Source organism: Coturnix japonica, chromosome 5, assembly GCF_054131305.1.
Source record: "Coturnix japonica strain WE chromosome 5, WE-NBRP24, whole genome shotgun sequence".
In the NCBI taxonomy this organism is placed as follows: domain Eukaryota; kingdom Metazoa; phylum Chordata; class Aves; order Galliformes; family Phasianidae; genus Coturnix; species Coturnix japonica.
In genome coordinates, this window is record NC_140667.1 from 42517784 (window position 1) to 42540106 (window position 22323).

The 22323-nt window shown below is 41.8% G+C and overlaps 1 protein-coding gene across 9 annotated transcripts in view; it reads right to left on the reverse strand.

The window, feature by feature from the left end:
• CCDC88C (coiled-coil and HOOK domain protein 88C) overlaps nucleotides 1–22323 on the reverse strand; it is a 78883-nt gene that overhangs the window by 32909 nt on the left and 23651 nt on the right. For all 9 annotated transcript variants that reach the window (XM_085549373.1, XM_085549377.1, XM_015865273.3 and 6 more), the window contains 7 exons: nucleotides 15210–15279; nucleotides 9482–9540; nucleotides 7821–7904; nucleotides 6402–6542; nucleotides 5479–5663; nucleotides 4818–4899; nucleotides 4270–4428 (listed from right to left, as the gene is read on the reverse strand). In XM_085549373.1, the coding sequence (XP_085405499.1) occupies nucleotides 4270–4428; nucleotides 4818–4899; nucleotides 5479–5663; nucleotides 6402–6542; nucleotides 7821–7904; nucleotides 9482–9540; nucleotides 15210–15279 (780 nt within the window). The remainder of the gene's footprint in view (nucleotides 1–4269; nucleotides 4429–4817; nucleotides 4900–5478; nucleotides 5664–6401; nucleotides 6543–7820; nucleotides 7905–9481; nucleotides 9541–15209; nucleotides 15280–22323) is intronic.

The window sequence follows — 22323 nt, forward strand, 5'->3', positions numbered from 1 at the left end:
TCTGAATCTGTTATTACCAAGAAAAAATTCAGCTTATACTGTAGCAGCCGTAGCTTTGGAAACTAAAGTTAATTACACAGCATTTAAGTACCTAATCTCCAGAAATACCATGTCCAAAGCATAAAATCTGGCGATGCATTCATGTTCATGTTCGACACAGTTATTAAATTACGTGTTATTTCAAGTTATAATATCTCACAGTTATCTTTTACTTTTAGATAAGTCTTCAATCATAGATATACCTTTCCACAGAAGGAACACATCAGCATTTAAACAGATTAAACAGATACAAGAAAAATTTTAGCACAGGTGAGTTACAATGGGGTAAGAGGCAGAATCTTTCTTTGCCTACTGTTCTCTTCCTCCACCTCCTTCCTCTGCTCCAATTAAATACACAAGAAAAGAAAATGCACATGCAGGAATGATGAACTGCTCGTTTCTAGAGAAGATCACTCCTGGACAACTGTATTCCAAATGTGAAGTCTGCTGACATCAGTGTCCAAGTCTGCTCTCTCCAACCACAAACATCCAAACCAAGGAGATTCCTGAGCGACCATTAGGCATGAGCAAATTGCTTTCACTTCCTCTACCAGCAACACCCTTCCCAGTTCTGGAAGGGAGAGTCTGCCTTAAAAAGCCTCGCATGGCTCAGATCTTACAGAAAAGAAAAAAGAAAAAAAAGAAAAAAAAAAAGAATCACAAAGTGCAAGTTAGTAATGTCTAATGGCAATCACTCCCCTCACTTTCTGGGCTCAGGGGGCCACGATTTTAGAGCCTCATATAGCAATCTTAATTGTTTGCTGCATTTTGACTGAAGATGGTATAGTATGGAAGTCCACCTTATGCACACACTACTGCCCTTGACGTCTCCTTGGGTCAGCTACCAACTTGCATCATACAAGAGGAATCAACTCCCCACTACAGCAGCACTAAAAGGACAGGACCGTCAGTGCTGGTGAAGTGCTTCAACCACCACAAGTGAAACGTCTGAGTAAGCAAGTAACTAAAATAATAATTATAATAAAACACTAATTTTATGGAAATGGCATTTTGGGCCAAGTCTGATGTAACTGGGTCACTTCAGGGTAGACAAAGCTAAAAAGACTGACACCTAACAGATGACAGACCAGAGGAAGTACGCAACACAAAACATGCTGAATGTTGTTTAAGCTGCCAGAATATCCATAAAAAAACAGCAATGTGAGTAGTTTACTCCGCTATATTGTCACACTCAATCCTGACTACAGCCCTAAAAAGGAAGGTTGTGTCTGACCTCAAAAACATGGTCTCAGAACTATGCCCAAAACTGCCTACCGAGCAGGAACCAGTTGTTATTTTAGAGACTCATAAAAAGTTCAGCTATGCGCCAAGTACATACATGTAATCCAGGCTCTGGTACAAACCACACAGCACTGTGAGCTGCAATATATGGAAGACCGGAATACTTTTCACTGAGCACCCAGGAGGAGCGGACATGTTGGTTCACAACAGCTCTGAAGACATCTTAAATTAATAACCTGGTGAAAATGCCAGCTATGGCAAGGCCAACACTGCTCATTGGTATACACATCCCATGATCTTAGGTTGCCTTAACACCGAGAAGTTCATGTAATTTAAATAATTACTCCGCGGGATCTTGCAGAGTTGTGCCTCAAAGCCTTAAAGGTAGAACTGCTCTAACTACAATGCATCAGCATTAATGCCTGAGAACTCACCACAGAAGACAGTCAGCCTAATAACACACTGAGCTACAAACCACTCCTGCTGGCCAGAAATTCAGCAGGTGGTCATGGTGTAGTGATGGTCCCATCAGAGATAAGTGTTTTTCTTTCACTGTGAGTTTATTTTTAAACTGAGCTTAATTTTAAGTCAGCAGCAATAATAGCTGGCTATGGGTTTGTTTGTTTATTTCTGAAAACATACTGAATGTAACAGACAAGAGATTCAACTTAAATTATGATGGTTTCATACCCATCATACATAAGCCTGATTTTGTAACTACATTTCTAAAACAACACACTGCCTTCTGATCGTGTATCACCGTGCCCTGAAGTAGCTTTAAGAATGGCATGGTGTGCTCATACGGTTACAGTTCAGTCCAGGAGTAAGTGGTTGCACAATCAGGGTGTGTTGCACCGTACTGAGAGACATTTTCAGTAACTAAAGTAGCAATCAGATTGTTTAAAACTAGAAAATTTGTATGCACATCCAGACCTAGTTATTAAACAGGGTTCAAACTCCACCCTTCTACAGTTCAGACTCTGCCCCTGCTGAGCCATGATAAACACCTTGTGACAGTCAATCCTTGCCTTAGTTAAGAGGTATGAAAACATAAAGATACTTTTGCATTTTTAAAATGTTCACAGAAATTTCTCCCAGCATCTTGTGCGGAAATGCAACCGCAACAAGAAGGAATTGGAATAGGCAAGACAGATTCCCTGGCCTCTGAAAATTATCTGATCTCCTGGAGCTGCACCAGGTTCCATGGAGAGGAATGCTGGAGGGGAAGCTTTATGCTGGAGAGAAGTCCTGCATTATGTCCAGGCCTCCAAACTCACACTTAGGACTTCACTAAGCTGTCTCTGCGGGAAGGTGTCTAAACACATTCATCCCTATATTCCTTTAAAGATGGTCAAATTGGAATGCTTTTTCAGAATAACTTTGTCAAAAAATACAGAGAAGGAAACCAACAAACATTCTTCCATGCATTAGGTTCACATACAGAAAAGACAAACTTGCTTCTTTAGCACTCCTGCAATAGTTCCTTAAATCTCTTCCTGCTGCCACAGCTGATTTGTATCAAATGCTTCCAGAAAATACTTACAATCTTGCTAACAATGCCTAAAGCTTGTCACAGTGTCATGCATAGAGCACCTTTCATGTTCTTTGCACAAACTGCCAAAGGTGTACATGAACAACATGAAGGAAAAGATTTTCAAACATCCACTTAGTAGCTTTCTGTACTGACACACAAAGCTGAAATCACTTTCCTCTTACTGATTTCACACCGCTTATTGACAACCTTGAGAAAGCCCTAGGAGCTTTAAGGTACCACAGAAATGCGGCTTACAGTGCACTTTATGCATCTACTTGCTCCTGAGCCTCTGTGAAATCAATCTGAGTCTTAAGTCTTGGAGCTCAGGTACAGCCTAGTGGTTAAAAACATGAACATACCTGCACAAATTTTACAACCTGTAACAGTGAGACAAACAGTTTTTGAAGAATTGGGAGGAATCTGAGCAGACACTGAACTCAGTCACAGCCTTTAGTCCTTTACTTGGGTATGTGCAGGATTTGAGATACTAAGAGAAAACTCCAAGGACTGAGGAGAGTTGGATACTGACTGCTATGAACAGCCTCTATGTTACTCCATGATGACAAAAAAAGACAGAAGAATGCCTTGTGGAATCCCCTGAATGTATCAGCATGAAACCAATGGAGTTTGACTAATTCTACCACTGTACAAATCTGCCACTTAATGGTTGTGCCAAGGTTTGATCAATAATGGAAAGTGGTGCTAAGAATGTGAAACATTCTGGCTATTCTAAAGAAAAGAACAGCTTGCAGACAGCTGTTCAATCCCATCACACATTAGAAAAGCTCAGCCTCTGTGGCAGCAACAACTTTTGCCAAAAACAAACACACAAAAAACCAACTGCTTAAGAAGTAAGGTATATCAAGCTGAAATACCACATGTTCTCATCCTAGCAAATGAGAGCTTCAACACTGCTCCTGTATCTCAGAATCAGGATTTTACTTAACCATTGCGAGGTGGTCGTTACAGAACTTCAGTGTGTTTAGTAAGTCTAGATCTTTATTTGACATTGGCAGACATATTACATAGATGTCTGATTGAGAGTTTAGGTAACAAAAGCTCAGAGCGCTGAAAGGAAAGAAAATAAGAGCAACCTGACCTCAATTTAGAGTCAGCAATGCTGTGAACGATCTATTTGTCTAGATGATCTTCAACGTCCCTTTCAACATGAAATTCAACTGCAGGATGGGCATAGCTGCAGGTAACTAAGATGAATAACTAATTATTATGGGAACAAAGGTATGCGTTTCTCATTGACATGCCCTATTCAAGGCAATAAGACAGATCCAGATTTTCTCTTTCTACTGCATGCAAGAGTTGCAAAAAGGCGTGTTAAAGAGTTTCCAGTTGCTCTCATGTTTTGCTACAGTCAGCTCAATGACAAATGACACACGAACTGGTAATACAACAAAAGCCAAACATTAAGGATTACTCAGCACTTCATTTTCACTTGCCTCCATGCGAGCTTTGTAAAAATCCACATCATGAAGTTTCTCTTTGCATCGAACAAGTTCCATCTCAAGTCTCTCCACGCGATTTGCCTTTTCTCTCAGGGAGTCCAGCTCATCTCTGTATGCTCGGGCAGAACGAGCATCTGAGGCCAGGTGGATATTCTAAGAGATAAGTGGATAGTCAGGGGGAAAAATCTAAGTTAAAAACACATTGAAAGCATACCCTTTAAGACTTTCTTTTTCTTAAGAGTAGGCAAATTACATTCTTCCCAGTGCAAGAGTAAGACGATACACCTACTAACCAGTAAATTTTCTACAAGATTAAGAGGTATAACAGCTTTGCAGGACTCACATTTGCAATGCCTGACATTGCATAAGCTTCAGGCATTACTAGACTATTTGCAAGCTGAACATTCTCACCGGTTAAGCAGAAAGTGCAGTATGCCACACTCATAACTGTCCAACAGCTTGAATTCTTCATTAAAAATACAGACTGGTATTTTTAGCTTTAGAATAAAGGAGTTATTTCCAGTGAAATGAGCCCACCTTACCTCTTGTTTTATTTTTTGCAGCTCTAGGGTGAGCTGCTCAACTTCATGTTTACAATCCACAAGCTGCTCGGATTTCTCTTCCCTGAAAAAGGATTAGAAAGAACTTAAAAAGAAAGATTTTTTTTTTTCTGAAACCATACTGAATACATGAACCCTGCTGAGAATCCAGAATAGCAAACAGAAGCCCTCCAGCATATTCTGAAAATGGAGTTTCCTTCATGGCATGATAAGTTCATAAAGTAAAGTGTATTTTCTTGTGAAATCACATATATCACAGTTGTGAAATTGTAACTTCATTTCTTTTGTATTATCTGTGTTTAAAAACTCATTGGCACTGCCACCACTGTAGCTAGCTCTGGACTTCCCACCAATAACTACTGGCACTTTAAAGAGAGGAAGAAAGAGATGACAGATGAAAAGAAAAAGCAGCTATCACTCTGTGTTTAAAGATAAATTTAAAAAAAAAAAAGGATGATGGATCATTCATTCTAGCTTCCTACTACTACAGATAATCTTTATCTGTATGTGTCATGTGAATGACATGATTTCATGAGAGCCCTCATGAAAGTCAATATGCTGAAGCTGACAGGCAACTGCACTTTCAGGATACAGAAGACTTAATACACAGTCTGCCTAGAAGCACAAGTCACTGGTGACTCACAGCTCCTGCCGAATCCTTCTCAGTTTAGCCTTCGTGTCTGCCAGCTCAACTGCAAGGTGCTGCTTGTCCTCATTAGAAAGTGGGTTGGCTGGGTTTGGAGAAGAATCTGGACTTGATGCCTTCAGAGTATTTGGTGGTTGCTGAGACTGTAGATAGTCCCTCTCTTGTGTGAGATCTACAATCACCTGGAAATACAGAAAAAGCACAGAGTCACAAGATAAGTAGTAATAATTACACACTGGTTTTGAAACATCTAAAAATGATGTATAAATGTAGAAAATTATTAAGTTGTTATCCTACAGAATTCAACTGATAGTAAGGTGGAAAGTTCAGACAAAGGAGAACAATCTCCACCGCGCTCAGACCATCAAAACATTTCCCTTCCAGTGCTCAAAGCAGCCAGTTTTTGGTTTTTTTTTAGAACTCATATAAACTGTAACTATTAACAGGTTTAACTAACACAATCACAAAGTGAAATGCATGACAGAAAATGAACAGATAAAAAGAAGTGGAGAAGCCTCCTGCAGAGATCTGAAGTGAGACGAACTGATTAGTCAGCAATAGAAAGGCCTGGTTTGACACAGGGAAAAAAGCAGACACTGGAACCCACCATGGTAAATATCACTGGAGAGTCAGGCAAGCAATCACTCTTAAAATAAAGAGCTAAGCAGACATGCAGAGACAAAAATCAAGACAAAGTCACAACTGCAAATATTTTGGTATATTCACTGTATGCACTTCTCTTACCAATCATTTCATCACACTTCAATGTTTATGTGAGAATGGGAAAGACAAAGTCTTTTTACAGGTTTTCTGATGTATAGAAGGAAGGCACAGAAGAAACAGAAACTCAGGGAACAAAATATAAGAGCTTTTTAACTAGTGCTCCACGTGAGCACTACATGGGAGAGAAGTCACTGTACCTCCGTGCACTCATCCCTCTCATCAATGAGCCTCTTGAGGTGGAACACCATATTCCTGGAGAGAGACTCCAGTTCTTCCGGGGCCATGTCTGGGAGCTCCAGCCACTGCAAGTCGAAGACATTCTCCTGGTTGTGAGTCACCTGGGAACAAGGGGAAGAAAAAAAAAGACTTTCCACCGGCTGACTCTTAAATGTGTTTGCTGCATCTGCTGTATCCTCTAGCTTCTTCTACTGATGTGCTAAGAAACATATCATGCCTCACCTAAAGCATGTAGAAATTAACAGTCACTGAGTAGCTGAACTGTAACACTACTCAGCCATTTCTGGTATTTAGATTTTTTAAAAATTATTACTGCTGATGATTTTTTAAATGATTGGATATGTGCAAGCACAATGCTGTTGATGATATGTTAGAAATTGTCTTAAGCAATGAAGTGATCACTACAGGAATTAGAAGGAACTGCTAAGACTCATAAGCCCTATTTTCAAAGAATTTGCAATCTGAGCTAATAAAGCTGAAAGGATCTGACTTCATTAGAAATCTCTCTGGCTCTTGCTGGCAGTGCTTCTTTTCACTGATACCCTACCCAGACTTATTTACTCTGATTCTGATATAGCAGAAGCATCGTGCAAGTGAAAAGATTCTCAAGCTCATTTAAATAATATTTCTGATTCTGAAGTGCTTGATTCATATTTTTTTTCCCCTCCCCTCCACATGTTACTGAAGAAGATCCTGTCTTAGACTTCCACAACTGGTTCCTTAAATCTCAGTGCACCATGCTTTTTGCACTTGCGGACACCAGGCCTCACCCAATGCCCCTTTTCCCAGTGAGGCACGTTCAACAGAGGGTATTTGCTCTGGGCTTCTCTTTGGATCTCCAAAGCAAGCTGGTTCCTAACAGTCACATGTAGTCCTTCCTTTTATAGAAACTTTAGAAGTCCAAGAAGATTCTTGTCATTGGATCACACTTCTCTTTAAAAACAAAGTACACATCTGATTTCAACTGCAGAGAACAACTTTCAAGACAGAATTAGGAACCCAGTGACCAAAGTGCACTGCTGGGGAGCCTATGACTCACCTGCCACAGGACTAAGGGAGCGTGTCTACGTCATTACAGCAAAGGGGTCTTCCGCTCCTAATCCATACACACTTTTTGAACTGTTTTACACACATATCCTTACAACATCATCATCCATACATTCTCAAAGCAGCAAGCAAGTTGCCACTGCAACTTTCTAACACAGAGGTGTTATAAAAAAAATGTCTACCATTTTACAAGCACATATTCAGAGAAAAATCATTTCTTCCTCTCAAGTTTATGATATACTATGAAATCTGAAGTACCAAATTTGAAAATGCTCACAGACTGAGTCAAGAAAAGTACAGAAAGTCAAAACAGCAAACAATGAGAGGCCTACCTCCTGAATGTGTGACACAATGGCAGCTTGGGTTTCAATATCCAGCTGTTTTATTCTTTCAATAAACTCTTCTTTTCTTTCGCACTGTTAAAAAAAAAAATAGTGAAACTCCTAAAACTTACTACAGCATTTTTCATACAATATATATATATACACACACACACGCGCATATATGTATCACTACATTGCTAACAATAAAATGTTCAAGATTTATACCTTTATTATGCTAGTTAGTATAGCACTTCACTCCTCCACATGGAGCAAGAACTGAATTATGCTGTAAATTATTTAAGTCTTTTAGTGCCCCTGCAAGCAAGGCTAAGATAAGTGGCAGGGTTTGTTCTTTAAAAACAAGTGGGGCAACAGCCAGAGGAAATAATCACAGCTTCACTAATGGAGTCACACAAACATAAACCAGGTGGGTACAAGACCTACATTTACATTACATCATCTAACCTATCTGCTTCTCTGTCTGCATTATGTGTGGCTTTGGCAATGATATAATATGCATCTCCTTAGATACAACTTTCACATCAATGACTAACTTTGCTTGTTGAACAAAATCAACATGTGCTTTAGATAAAAAATAGGGATGGAAAACATTCTAGATAAAAATGAGTGACAATTCAGACAAACAGGTTTTAGTAAATCTTTTACTAAAGGTTTTTGAGGAGTCAGACATCTGTTATCAATATACCAACAACTGTACACTAATACTGTAATGCACAGTCGTTACAGGAATACAAAAGAGAAGTTAAATACTTAGGGTTTCTTTAAACTGCCTTTTCTGCCATTTACTGTGGGGTCTCCTTCTGAGTCTTACCATTCATTTCACTGGGAAGGGCCTCAGCCCTGTAAATGGGTACTGAGGATAAACAACAGCTTGCCAACTCAGACCTTTATTCTTTGTGTTGCAATGCAGCTCAGAGATAAAGTTCAGAGCAGCCACACGAAGACAGCATTACCCTGACATAATTGACTTGACATAGCTGAGCAGAGTAAGTGTCCTAAGGCATGACAAAAACATTAGAGACCTACAAACAAGGTCAATTATAAGCAAAGGCCAGCCTGCAACACCCCTATTGTTTACCATCATGGATGTCTGGTGGGCAGAACACTGAGTGCATTATCTGGTAACTGTCATTTATTTCTGGGGAGTTTCCCATATACACTGCCTGTCCACTTATTTTAACAAACACATGAATATAGAATGTAGCTATTCTTTTTGGATTTTCCACACATATTTAATCAAATGATAACACAAATAAAATCAGTCTTCATTAAACAAATGTTTAGACTTTGCTTATTTTACTTGCTTTGTATCAAATATACAAAATACATCTGTAGTAGTGCACAAGACATAAACCAACAACAATCTAGATACCAAGCGCACTACCCAAACCTGCTTCTTGCACTCTGTTACAAGAGCACGTATTCTATGGCTGATTTAAGTACTGGAAACAAATTGTGGCACACAGTGTTTCTCCTTTCCCTGTGCTGCCTTCCCTCCTACAACCATTTCATTCATCTATTTTCACAGATTTACTTTCCAAGCTATCCTGACCTAGACATTTGTTCATGTAGCAATGATTGGATTTTCTCAGTCCAGAAATAACAGCAGATTCATAAAAAATATTTGTCAAGCCTTTAATGTGGTTCACCTGCACAGCACATCCCAGAACCAACAACAGCAGCTTCTTAATTTCTTCCATACTTTTACCTACAGAGGAAAAAATGATATTAGTACGTGTGTAACATAAAATAGGTACCTCTGAGTTATCATCTCCAAAACACCCTCCTCAAAACAGGAATACTCTCCTTTGAACAAGAGCCTGTTCATATACATATCCAGTGTATTGTTTCCACACTTTCCATGTAATAATACAGTTCTTATAGACTATTTAAAACTCAAAATCCAGAAAGATCATCTTCCTCACCTACATTTTCTGAGGTTTTCTTCTGACTAATGAAGTAGATGTTTTTTTTTTCTTTTTTCTCAGTGCTTGTCCCTCATTTTGTGATTACCAAGAGTGGAAAACAAGAATAAAGCAAGACACACCCTGAATAGGATCAAAGGATGGTTATGCTCACAGGACAAACTTGCCCTAAATTCTGCACCCGTAAAGTAGTTGCTGCTCAGCCTTCCCAAAACCTAATGCCATCCTGTGTGAACAGTCTCTTTAGCAGAGAGATGCATTAGCAGCTAGTTCTTCCTCTGTTCACTCTGTGAGGGGCAAACCCCATGTGCTAGGAGGGGTAACACCAAGTGCTGTTTCAGCATTCGCACTGGGGGAGAAGGAAAGAAACAGGCCTTGTACACTACTCCCATCCCTATGCAACTGCTTCCCAACACACAACCGTATGATAAACATTCCCACCTCATATCCTGCCACACTTGAGCGTTCCACTGCTCCTGTCACAGAGCAAGGCTGATCACCACATCCCTCCAGCAACGCACCATAGGGCTGACCGGGCAGTGGGTCAGAGGGCTGTGCAGAGCAAGCCAGGAGCTGGAACAATGCCCATGTGCAGCCCCACAGAGGCACACTGACCTACATCACGGTGGGCTGCTGGCAGCCCAGGAACCTCACCATGTGGCACGGAGGCAGCTTGTGAAATAGCCTGCTTGCTGCTTCCCTTCTGAAAACGAAACACCCTCACCAGTCTTCAGATTGATAACCAATTTTTCAGCAGTTTTTATGAATACCACTTCTTAAAATGTTTCAAGGCATCTACACAAATTATCAGCACACAAATCAATGCTGGAATTCTTTGAATTCAAGTCCTACATTATTTATCACCATGACGTTGCAGAGACAGACGTAATTAAAACATGCTAGTTCTCGCTTTACCTTGTAAATATGGTATCATTTATTTTCCTGTAGAACATTTAAAAGCTGCTTTTGAAAAGCATACAATCTCCCCTCCTATCTAGCAGCATGCCTAGCTCCCTTCGGAAAACTCACCATTTAACATAGTAACAACATTTCAGCCTGTGAAAACCTGCTGGTTCTGTACAATTCTTAATAACACAACATTCAGTGTAGCCACCAGCACAAAAAAAACAAACCACTGAACACCAACAAAAGCTCTGCTGCAATGTGAGCAGTTCCTGCATGGGCACTACTAGCCCAAGGAGACGCCTGAGCTCTCTCACAGGCAGGACAACCCAGGGGGTGCACAGCTTAGGGAGGGAAGACTTAACCAGAGTTATAGATAGCAGCAAGAAATCAAAAGATTTAAGGTAATAACAAGTTTATTAAACTGCTCCTGCTTCAAAGCTAACATTTGGCAGCCTTATTAGCTGAGCTTACCAAGAATACCCTCCTTACAACTTGGGACGTGAGCACTAAGGTCTGGGACAGGGCTCTTGGCAAACAGGTAGCCACAAGATGAAGCAGATGGACTGGATTCAAATTAGCACTTAAACAGAAAGGTGCTAGTAAAAAAACTGGGACATTTGCACCTTGTTGAGAATTCCAGGGCAGCTGCTCTCAGGCCATGTATTTGTGCCTGTGAGGGAGCCAGCACCTGGGGGATGTGCACAGACCATCTGCTCACACAGCGGGTCGGCTGGGAGGGGGAATCCCAACCACCACCTGCGGGTCAGGATCTGTCCTGGCTCACAGGAGACAAGACAGATGGCACAGGCCAGGGAGAAGGCGGCAAAGGGATTAGGGGGCACAACAAAAGGGGAGGATGGAGGTACAGGAATGGTACAGGAGACTTACAAATATAAGAGAGGGAGTAGGAGGAAAAGACATACGATAGAGTGAGCTCAAGTATGGGGGATTTTGAGCTTGTGCAGCTTCTCTACATACTTTTTTTGCTTTAATTTTCCTCCAGCAGAAGAGAAGGAATGCTGGTTTGTGCAGTGCCACAGGCAGCATGCAGTGAGGCTGTGGAGAGGCTGGGAAGTGGTGAGCACACTGGTGCTGTTTTTCCCAGCTGTAGCTACATCCTGAATGAGAAAAGCCTGACCTTCTAAATTTACACTGCTGAGGTTGTGTTTTGTTATTAACTTTATATTTTATGAACCTCAGTGTCTCTGGTGGATTATGAAACAAAACGAGGAAGGAAACTAGACGCGAAAAAGGACCCCAGTGAGAGCATGCATCTTTTAGGATTTTAATGAGAAACTGTTTCTATAGATATTTACCAGCAGGGATCCGGGTCTCACTCATTCATAAACTTTCCATGTAAACTGAAAAGGGAGTCTAAATAGCAAAGTTTTTGTTTGTTTGTTGTGAAGAGACAGAAACAGGCCTAACACAAAAGACACACCAGACCTTTCCAGACTTGTTCTGAGAAAACTTCAAGTCCCCTCTTCTCCAGCCCCTAAGGAATTATGACTGATGACAAATACTGATGATTTTCATACTGAACACCGAGGACTGGTGATGCAGTAGCAGAATTTACTGAAAAGACTAAGAAAACCCCTGGAGGAAGACAAAAACAGGCCAAGTTTTAATGGCAGTAGCTGACCACTGCATAGTGCAGTGAAGAGAGGCTAATAACGTCAGCTTTCTAAACCCTTTAAGTAAACTTTCAGGTTTCTTTTCAGTTCCTTGTATTCTAGAAAACAATCAAGGACATCATCTTCTCACATACTATTTTTGCAACTGTTACACTTGTGGCCAAATAAACCAAAGAAGATAAGCCTGCCGTGGCCTGGAACAAAATGATTTAGAGGATGTGAAAGCTCATGAAGTTCCTGAATCCAGAAGACTTGTACCGTACTCTATGAAAAAGCTCAACTCCTACAGCACTTTTAGTAGTAGCTCTGTATTCTCAACGGGCTTTTGTTCCATGTGCAGCTTGTAGAAGCCCTCACTAGCCCCAAAGGTTCAGTGCCAAATGGGAGCTAAACAGCAAGAACACCACTCTCAGCTTCAAAGCTGCTCGGTGTATCATTTAAAATACATAACACCACATTTGGCTGCATTTTAGAAGGACAAAGTACAATCTGCAAATTGTGCTGTAGAACAACTCTGAAAAAAATTACAAGGACTTGTTTCAAGGAAGAAGTCACTGCATTTGTTACAGAGCGAATCATACAGAAGGATCTAACAGATGTCTGGCTTGGGACCTATGGAGTTAATACAGTCAGTAGGAACTTTCCCAGCTCAAGCAGCACATAGCAACACATTATTTATTCCAGGAATGCAATCACGGGATCAATTTCTCTTCCTCTGGTTCAGGGAGGGGGAGTCCTTCACTCAGATACCTTATCGACAGGGGACAGACAACAAGAAGTGGGATGTGACCACTGCCTCCAAGATCCACCCTCCCTTTCTGACCACCTGCACGTCAGCCTCCAGCCCTGCCTGGGAGCCCCCACAGCCCTTAGTCCGGTGCTGCCTCTGCAGATGCCCCCTCCAGAACTCTCATCCTCCCTCCCAGTCTCTGTCCTGGTCTGGGCCACTGACTGAGAGGTTACTCCTCTACTACTGCCATTTTCAAACACCTGCCTCCAATAATTAATGTCTGCCTCATCTCTTCTCCCCATACTGCTGTCACGCCCAGCCTCCTCACTCCTCTGTCAGCTTTCCCTGGGGCTTCTCTGTATTCATGCCAAAAGCACCATTTCCCATGCTGATGGCTGCTTTGTCCTCATGTCTTTATTCAATCTGTAACCCTCCTTTAGCTCTCCCACTGACAGAGAATATCTCATTTCACTTTCCTTTCCTCTCATGTGTCACTGCCTTCTTCTCATTCTTCTCTGGAAAACACTCAGCAACACAGGTATCAATCCAGCAGCCACCTGTCCATCATTCACCTGAGCTGCACTCAGCTTTTTTTGTGATTTCCCTTCTATTGGTTGCAGCAACTTCTAACAACTTTCCTCTCTGCTGCCCCTTTTCAGGCTTCCCATCAGCTTTTAGCCAGGTCCCCAGTTCTGAAACCTCCCCTACTTGTTTGTTTCTTCAGCATATCCTACGTTAGATTCTGTCCTCAAAAAGCTCCAACTGGTTCTCAAAAGCAGTACTAAATATAGCCAAACAACTTCATGTTTTTTGTATGCATATATCCCATTATTTTCAGCCATCTAGTTGTCGCATTCTCACCTTCTTTATCTTCTCTCATATTATTGATTGACTTAAAGTGGAACAGATGTCTGTTTGTGCTTAAGAGAAGCTTGAAAATATCCTTCCCATAAGTCCTATCAGCTGATTTCTTCAAAGACTGACCTAAGGTACTGGCAAGCACCAAGGAAATAGTGGGAAGCTACACATAAACACATGACAGCTTTCAAGTGTGCAGCTTCCCCAGAAACCAATGCTTCAGTTACTGCATTATGAGCCTCCTACCAGCTGTCACTCAGCAACAGCCACAACAAGAAGCCAGTCTGCCTTTCCCATTGACATGGCCAGCAGAGAGCTCGCCTTGTTGGCACAGATATCTTTGTCAGGCTTTGCCCACTGTCCATATGACTGAAGACAGCAATAGCTCTTAAGTTTCTTTTCTTCTTCAGCCATAAGGTTAGCGTGTACAGAAGAATTAAGACCAGCACTACAGACTTTACTGTGTCTGTTGAAGAAGAGGATGCCTTACCCTCAAGCTTGATTTTACTGTAGAATTGTCAAGGCTATGGGTGTCTGTAACACAGTATCAATAAATGAATATTCTTTTCTGATATAACCCCTTTGTGTATGTACATACGCTACGGCTGCCAAGACCAACAAAATGAAAACTTCTGCCAAGGTTTTTGCTATTCGTTTGTTCTGGAGATTCTGGTTACCACTCCATCACTACAGACAGGGCTCATTATGTTTTCCTTCTTTGGTAAAAAAAGATAAATTCACCATCCTTGGCACCAGCATGGTGCTACAGCAGAATTGGCACATTAAAAAAGTAAATTAACTACAACAACAAAACCTCTTACTTCAGAAATACAGTTCCAAAGAGAAGTCAAACTAATTTTGCTCTGAAGGTCTGTCATTTTGTCCCACCAAAAACAGGAGACTGTGGACATTAGCTCATTAGCTTCCAATCACTTTTGATGCGCTATCTCTCTTTTGACAGATGCCCTTGTCCCCATCCTTATGTATTTTATTTCCTACACTTCATTTCCACTTCACACTTCAGGGCACCTTTGCAAAACTTCTCTGCATGCACAAATTGTCACAGCTGAACTGATTATACAGGAACACAGGACAGAAAACGAGGAGGAAAAACAACTTTCACAGAGCAGACTGTTCTCCATCACTTGCAGTAACAAGGTAAGGGACACGATTTTCAAGCAAGCAGCTGCTCTGGCTTTGGCAAGAGCAAATACAAATCTATATATGTATGATAGTAAGACATATCAGGTATTTTAAGTATATATTTAGGTAAATAATACATTCATACAGCACAGGGCGAGAAAGAATCCAACAATCTACTCACCAGAAAGAGGATCTTTGCCAATCATTAAAACATTTGGTAAATTCATTACAATCAGCTGCTGGAGGACCTCCTAAACAAAAGACAACAAGCAAAGGTCAGTGTGAAGGAATCCAAATCAATCATGCCACAAAGAATACAAAGCTCCATCGATTACAAAGCCTTTAACATCCTACTAGTTCAGAGGTCACAAGAGGAAGCCCCACTTGAGAGACAAATCACTATTTGAAGATGGCATCAGGTTGCACAGCTAATACACACTGATCATCTCTTTGAACAATTGCCAATAAAGAAGCTTAAGGGTCCCGCAGTACTAACCAAAATAACTGCCAGGCCAGGCACACCCTCCCGTCATGCCTTTACTTTACCCCAGGCATGACCTGCATTCATTTGATGTTTGACATACAGCTGCTGCTGTGTTCCAGTGTGTACACATGCAGTGGGTTCATCAAAGGCACCAAAGCCAGCCTGTAAAGTCTGTGTAATTCAAATAATTGGACCTATCATTCCATAGGCCTGAAATTCTACAGCTGGGCATGAGGGAAAAGCTATTGAACAGACAGCTTGAAATCTATTTTCTCAAAGCAGTGCAAGTTCCAGATTTGTTCGCATTGTTTTTAACAGAAAGAAAAATAGATTTGTTTAATTACATTGTGAACTAAATGCCCTTTTTTCTCTTGTGGGGGAGACCAGGGCAGGGAGATGTATTGTTTGGTCAGAAGCACTTTAACATCAGCTGCCTGAAGCTACTCTGAAATGACAGACAGGCTTTACTGAGGAAATGCTACAAGCCCCAGGGCAGGCAAATGTCCAGAGGTGGACAAATATCCTGCAGAGAGGACTCTGAATGGTAATGTGTTCGGCCATGCACTCAAGTCATTTTCTGTAACATACAGCGTGCAGGAATACAGTTCCAAGCTTCATCCCGCAGCAACTAATGCTCATTTGTGGTGATGTGAACAAAACATTATGCCTGCAAGTATTTGTTTCCCGTGAAAAGCTGGGGAGGAAAGCGGCTGTGTGATGAAAGTGCTGTGCTGGGATTCAGGAAACAAAGGTTCCGCTTAAGGCTCTACCCAGTGTTTGGCAGGTGCCCCTTCCCCGCTTGTCTCCACGCCCCAGGCTGCCCTGCGGCCATGGGAAGGGCTCACGCTTTAATTCTGGTGGAGCATTCAGCACCAGAGGAAAAAACACTGTAGTCGGGCATGGAGGGCAGTCACACATTTCCTAAAACAATCAGCTATTCACTAAAACACTTCCTCTCCAAGTTACTGGATTGTTATTCCACTGCTTTCAGAGTTACCATAGGAGGAAAAATTAAACCCGATTGTAAGAGGAAATATCCCACCGAGCCTGCAGCACCTGATAAGCAATCACAGTGGATACGGAATAGAAAAATACTGAGACATCACATATTTCATTTCTTCCCCTCCAACCCATGCTCAGAACACACTCCTAAGTAGTAACTGTCTGGATAAAGCAGAAATACTTCATGGCACAGCTGATGGGTTTTTGGTGCTGTTAAGAATGCAGGCTCCACAGATCTTAATGCAACAGAAAGTTTGGCTAATGCAGACCAGGCATTTGCTGAGTCACTGGCCAAATGTACTTTATAGTTTGTGCACTTCAGACATACTAAACAAAAGTTTGTTTGCACCTGTTAGCAAAACAGCTGCAAACCGTATTGCTTTTAACAGCACACGGCTGGACTGCAGTGTCTGCTATGACAATAGTGTGGCACTGAGACTTTAAACAAATTCAAAATTTGCATATGCCAAAGTATTGGGCTTTAACCAGTGATTTCCATGGCAAAAAAAAAGAAGAATTTTGTTTCCAGTCACCCGGTGCATGGAGTGGCACTGAGGCAGGAATGCATTAAGAATTCGCGTTGTCTTTGTGTAATCATCAGCTCGCCAGCTACTTACCCAGAGCCACAAAAGGCACCACAGCCAACCTTTCTGCTGTACTATTCCCATGCCCCCTCCACACAGTGCATGCACCACCCAGCACAGCCATGAGCACACACCCGCAAGAGCCCAAACTCCATGGCTGGCCAGGCCTGAAGCCACTGAGAGCACAGGGATAGGATCTGGAGCTGAGCAGTGATTGCATGGCTCAGACTGAAAAGTTCCAATTGTAAGAGGTGGTACTTTGGCCTGTTTATTCCTAAAATACACTATAACATATACATATAACATACATATACATGCATATAACTATTGTTCGAAATACCTACACCTGTGTGTGTTGCACATATTTGTGTTCAGTGATACTATTCAGTGGATTGTAAGAGGAGTCAAGACACCAAAACTCTAACACCCGTAACAGTTCAGAACTAACCTCACACCTGAAATGAGCCTACAGGTGGAGCATAAGCTCCTACACAGACCACTGGGTTAACCTGGGCACCCAGCTTGAGTCCAGAGAGCAAAATAAATAGGAGATAAAAACCTGACATCCCCCTAGGGCAAGCAGCACTGCGCTACATAATGGATGCAGCTCCACAAGGAACGCAGCAGAGCTGAGGCATTAAACAGAGGCAGGGATGATGCATGTTTGCTCTCTCTTAGGTGGATGCATGGCTAAGGGCAGGCAGGGGCTGCCGTAAAGCAGAGAGAGGCTTTCAAACGCTTCCAGTTGCCCACAAAATCCCACAGTACTCCAGGGAGCAACTGCAGAAGCAAGAATCCTAATTTTTCCTTGGAGAGACCACTTAAATGTTTTTACAGCACAAGTAAAGCTTGATTAAAACAGTAAAACATACAGCAATAACACATGGTAACCATTTCCCTAATTATTAAAACAATCAGGGTTTGAGTTGCCAGTTTCACACTAAGGCCATGAACCAACTCCATGATCAGTTTGGATACTGACTGCATGTCAGCATCAGCTCTCCCACAGTGCTTTTTTAGTTTTATTTATTTTATTTGTACTGCTGCTAATGAGATTTCCATGACAAAAGATTGATAACAGCAGTCTTATTTAAGGAATCTCATTTAGAACAGATCTCTGCAGGGCCTCAGTGCAGCTCCTGTAGGTGGCCTGCATTTCTCCTCTTCCAAAGAGGATATTTTGATCTTGAAACTTGTCCAAGACCTCAGCTCCTTTGTCAGCAGTGGTGGCTGCAAGAGCGGATGCCTCTGGTTAGGTCACTGCTTACCATCACAAAATACAAGCACCGGCAGCCAAGTTTCACATCACTTGAGCCAGATCCTCAAACCCAGCAGATAAAACCCATGAAGGTTCCCGCACACACCAGTACATGACTCCATCCTAGGGGGAATGCCTCCCTGGCAGAGGTGGAGGTGCCTGTTCAATGTTTGCTCCCAGCTGCGCCTGCCTACAAGAGGTGCAAAGCTGGAGACAACGTGCAGCTCTGAGCAACACATGAACATTGCCTGGGGCACAGCTCTGCTGAGAGCAGCTGGCCACTCCAGGCGGGCACCACAAGGATTCAAAGATACTTTCAATCTACCTAAAAGTCATGAGGTTAAACATAAATAAACGTAGTGCTCTCAGTAGTAGCCTTCTGGCATCTATGCCAGTGCATACCAAGGGCTGCACATTCACAGTCACTTTAAAACAGACAAAAAAAACCAAAATAAAACAAAAAAAAAAAAAACAAAAAACAGAAGGGAGCTTAAAGAAAAAAAAAAAAAACCACAACAGAATAATAAAGCCAAAATTCCCCTACACTAATTCCATCAGTCAAAGGCTTTAGGAAAAAATTAAGACACATACGAGATTGAGGATAAAATCCTCAGCACCGAGTTAAGCCCTCAGGCTTATAAGAGCATGAACAAACACAGACAGAGGGAATGTGGTTGCTGCACTGAGAGCTCCCAATTTGTTTCTGGAGTGCTGGGGCATGTTTTACTTGCGCTTTTTATCTTTCTAAGATCACACACGCAGGATGTTTGCTGTTTGCTGACTGCCCTGGGTCATCAGAGGAGATGCAGTGGAGGCTCTTGCACTCAAATCACCATGGTCATATATTAACACTTTGTTTACACGTAACAGGGTAAATGGGCCCCTTGTATTTCTGTAGGAACAAAGCCTCCTGGGCCCATACTACACATGCTTCAGTACACATTTGCTCCTTTAAAACCTGTGTCTAACAGCATGGAATAACACAGTCTTGAGGTATCCATCTTGGCTGGATTTTTAAATGCTAACAAGAGCGTGCCAATGGCTCCAGCAAAGAACATACTGCCAGGATAGGAGTATATGAAACTGTCCTTCCCACAGCTCTGGGACCAGGCAAACAAGCTTTACACAAACACTTCCCCCTGCACCACAGCACAGTGTTAATGTGAAGCAACTACTGGCTTCTCCTGTGGAATTAAATTAACCTCTACTTGAATTCTGAACAAGAAAGGAGTAGCAAATAAATTATGTAGGAAGAACAGCAGTCGACTGGCCATTGTAATTCAATGCTCAAGCCAAGCCATTCCATTTAAGTATATTGCTTGGCTATAAAATGCTAATTGCCCAGCTGACTGGGGGCCAAATGGTGCTCTCCTGCTTGAAAATGCCTATGAGGAAAAACCATCATCAGCTTTATTTATACCACTAAGACTGAACATTACCTGGCCAGAAGCTTGCAGTGCCACTGAACTCAGGCCCCTGAGAGGAAAAGCTCAGTAGAGTCCTATCTATGCAGTGTTGTCAACATTCTTCTCCAGCACCCTCAGTACTAATCTGCTCTCCCAAGCACCACCCCAAGCAGGACCCTACACACATGGATGAACTCCCCATTGCCCACTCAAAGCCTGGTGGAAGCAAGGCAGGTAAGTTAAGGCACTAGTGGGAACGTGGCTGGTGTGGTGCCTCCTGCACAGCATACTCCAAGTTGGGGATGGCTGAACTCAAGGTTTTCTTTTTCTTTTTCTTTTTGCACTCGAGCAAACAAGTATATTTTAACATTAAAATCTATTTTAAGGAACAAATTCAGACCTGTGGGGTTTCCAGCTTTGTATTTCTGTAATAAAGAAAGCAAGCTACTTTGCAGCTTACAACAAGGAAGTTAAGAAAAGAGGAATGTTTAGCAACTGATGCATACAAACATTATTTTGCTGCAGTCATCCGAGAAGTTATCGATGGCGTGAGGAAAACCATTTACAACAAGGTTCTGTAAACTGTACGCCAGGATCCCACAAAAGATGGGACGAGATGAAACAAGTTGTTGCAGGGTGATGACAAGGAAGCGAAACACAAGCAGATCTTTTACTGAGACATCCTCCACGCACTCCTTGCCATGCGAGCACACCTGACCACACCGAGTGACTCAGTACTCACTGTTTCTCTGCCAACATGTGACATACACTACAAAATTTGATTACAAGCCTTGCTCATCTCTGCGACAATTGGATTCATGAGGTGACAGACTAGAGGATCACCTGTTTTAAAAGAGGTGATTTTTTTTCCCCCTGAAAAACAGCAAACTACAAAGCAGGATCTAAAGATCCTTCAAGTGGAAATCCAAAAGCTGCTAAAATAACTGTTGCCACATCTGCTGAAAGTAATCAGTTCTGACAGTCATGGGCTGGGATCTCAGTGGGAGGGGATGTGATGGAATTAGACCTAGTCTGAACCCTCCCCAGCATGTGTGGGGTGCAGGTGGCTGGCTAACCAAATGATAGAAATATACTGAACAGAGGAATGAGACCAAGTTCTATTTAAGAAAAAACAACAAAACAAAAACAATCATCCACCCAATTCTTGAGATCAAGGACTGTTGTGGGTCAGGTTTTGGTACTTGTATTAGGGTACTGCAGAGATCCCGGCACAGAGTAAGACCTCCAGCACTGCAAGCTCTACCAGCACAGACAGCTCATCACATACCTGCAAAGGCAACAGGCCAATGAGAAAACAGTAACAAGCAAGGTAGGGAGAAAATGAAATTCCACAGTTATAACGTGATCCATTGTGCACTCTCACCGGTTATTAACTGGTTACATCACTCACACCAGAGTGACATAGAACAAAATCAGTCCATACATCAGAGAGTAAGGTGAGCCATGATAAAAACATCTGCTTCAAGATCAAACTGTTCATGGTGCACTTTTGTTATGGGATGTATGCAATAACAACAACAAAAAAGTTCTGAATATACTTAAATAAAGCTACTTGATGCAAAAAAAATATTTCAGGATGCATCTAGTTTTTCTATGGGTCTACTGGAATCAACAACAAGGAAGCTGCCCTCCCCCCCTCCATCCCCACACAGTATTTTCTTAAATCAAACTCAGTACAAAAATAAAACACAAAGCAAAACTTTGAGCAGCTACCTATCAGAATTCCCAGTCTGGTCCGACTGACCCCAAACTAAATCACTCATTTCAGTACAGCAATTGTGCCTAGCAGCATTATTGATTTGAGCAGAGAAAATTCAATTGCAACACACTGCGTCCCCCGGTTTCTATTACCAGCAGCACTTCTAATTTCCCTCCTTGAGGAAAATGAAAAGCTTATTGATTTATCCTCAACTACTCTCTCCAAATCATGTGCAAGTGGGTTCAGATGTTCATAATGGTGTTCAGACAAATTACTTCCAACGTGTATTTTATTCCACCCTCAAGTTGTCCTGGGGTGGTTTATGCAGTAACAGGGAATAAAGAATGTGTTGTGTTCAAAGCCTGTCACTTGACATTACTAATATAACCAGCTAAAATGCAACCCATCTGTTCAACACGCTTCCAGCTAATCTGTGGTGGTCTCCAAGGGCCATAATAATTTGGCCGAACACAAGTCATAAAGAAACATTGCAGACCATCAGAACAGACTTGAAGCATTTCTGAATTCTCTGAAATTCAGCACACCAAGCACAGTGACTTATATCAAAAGGAAAGCAGTTTCCCCAAGCACAGTCCAAACATATTTTGCTGGGACAATGAAGCCTAAAGTGCTTACATTTAAATCCAAAACTGAGCAAGTCTTTTTCACCACTTTTAACACTGAAGCCTGATAGTAAATTAAGTTAGCCATGCAGAGCTCTTGAGGATAAGCTCTGCTACACTTTCTTCGTTGAATGGAATGAAAAAAATTACAATACTAAAATGGAGCATGTCATCAAGAAACATCAGCCGGAAGGACTGCTGTGAAAGTTTGATGCAAT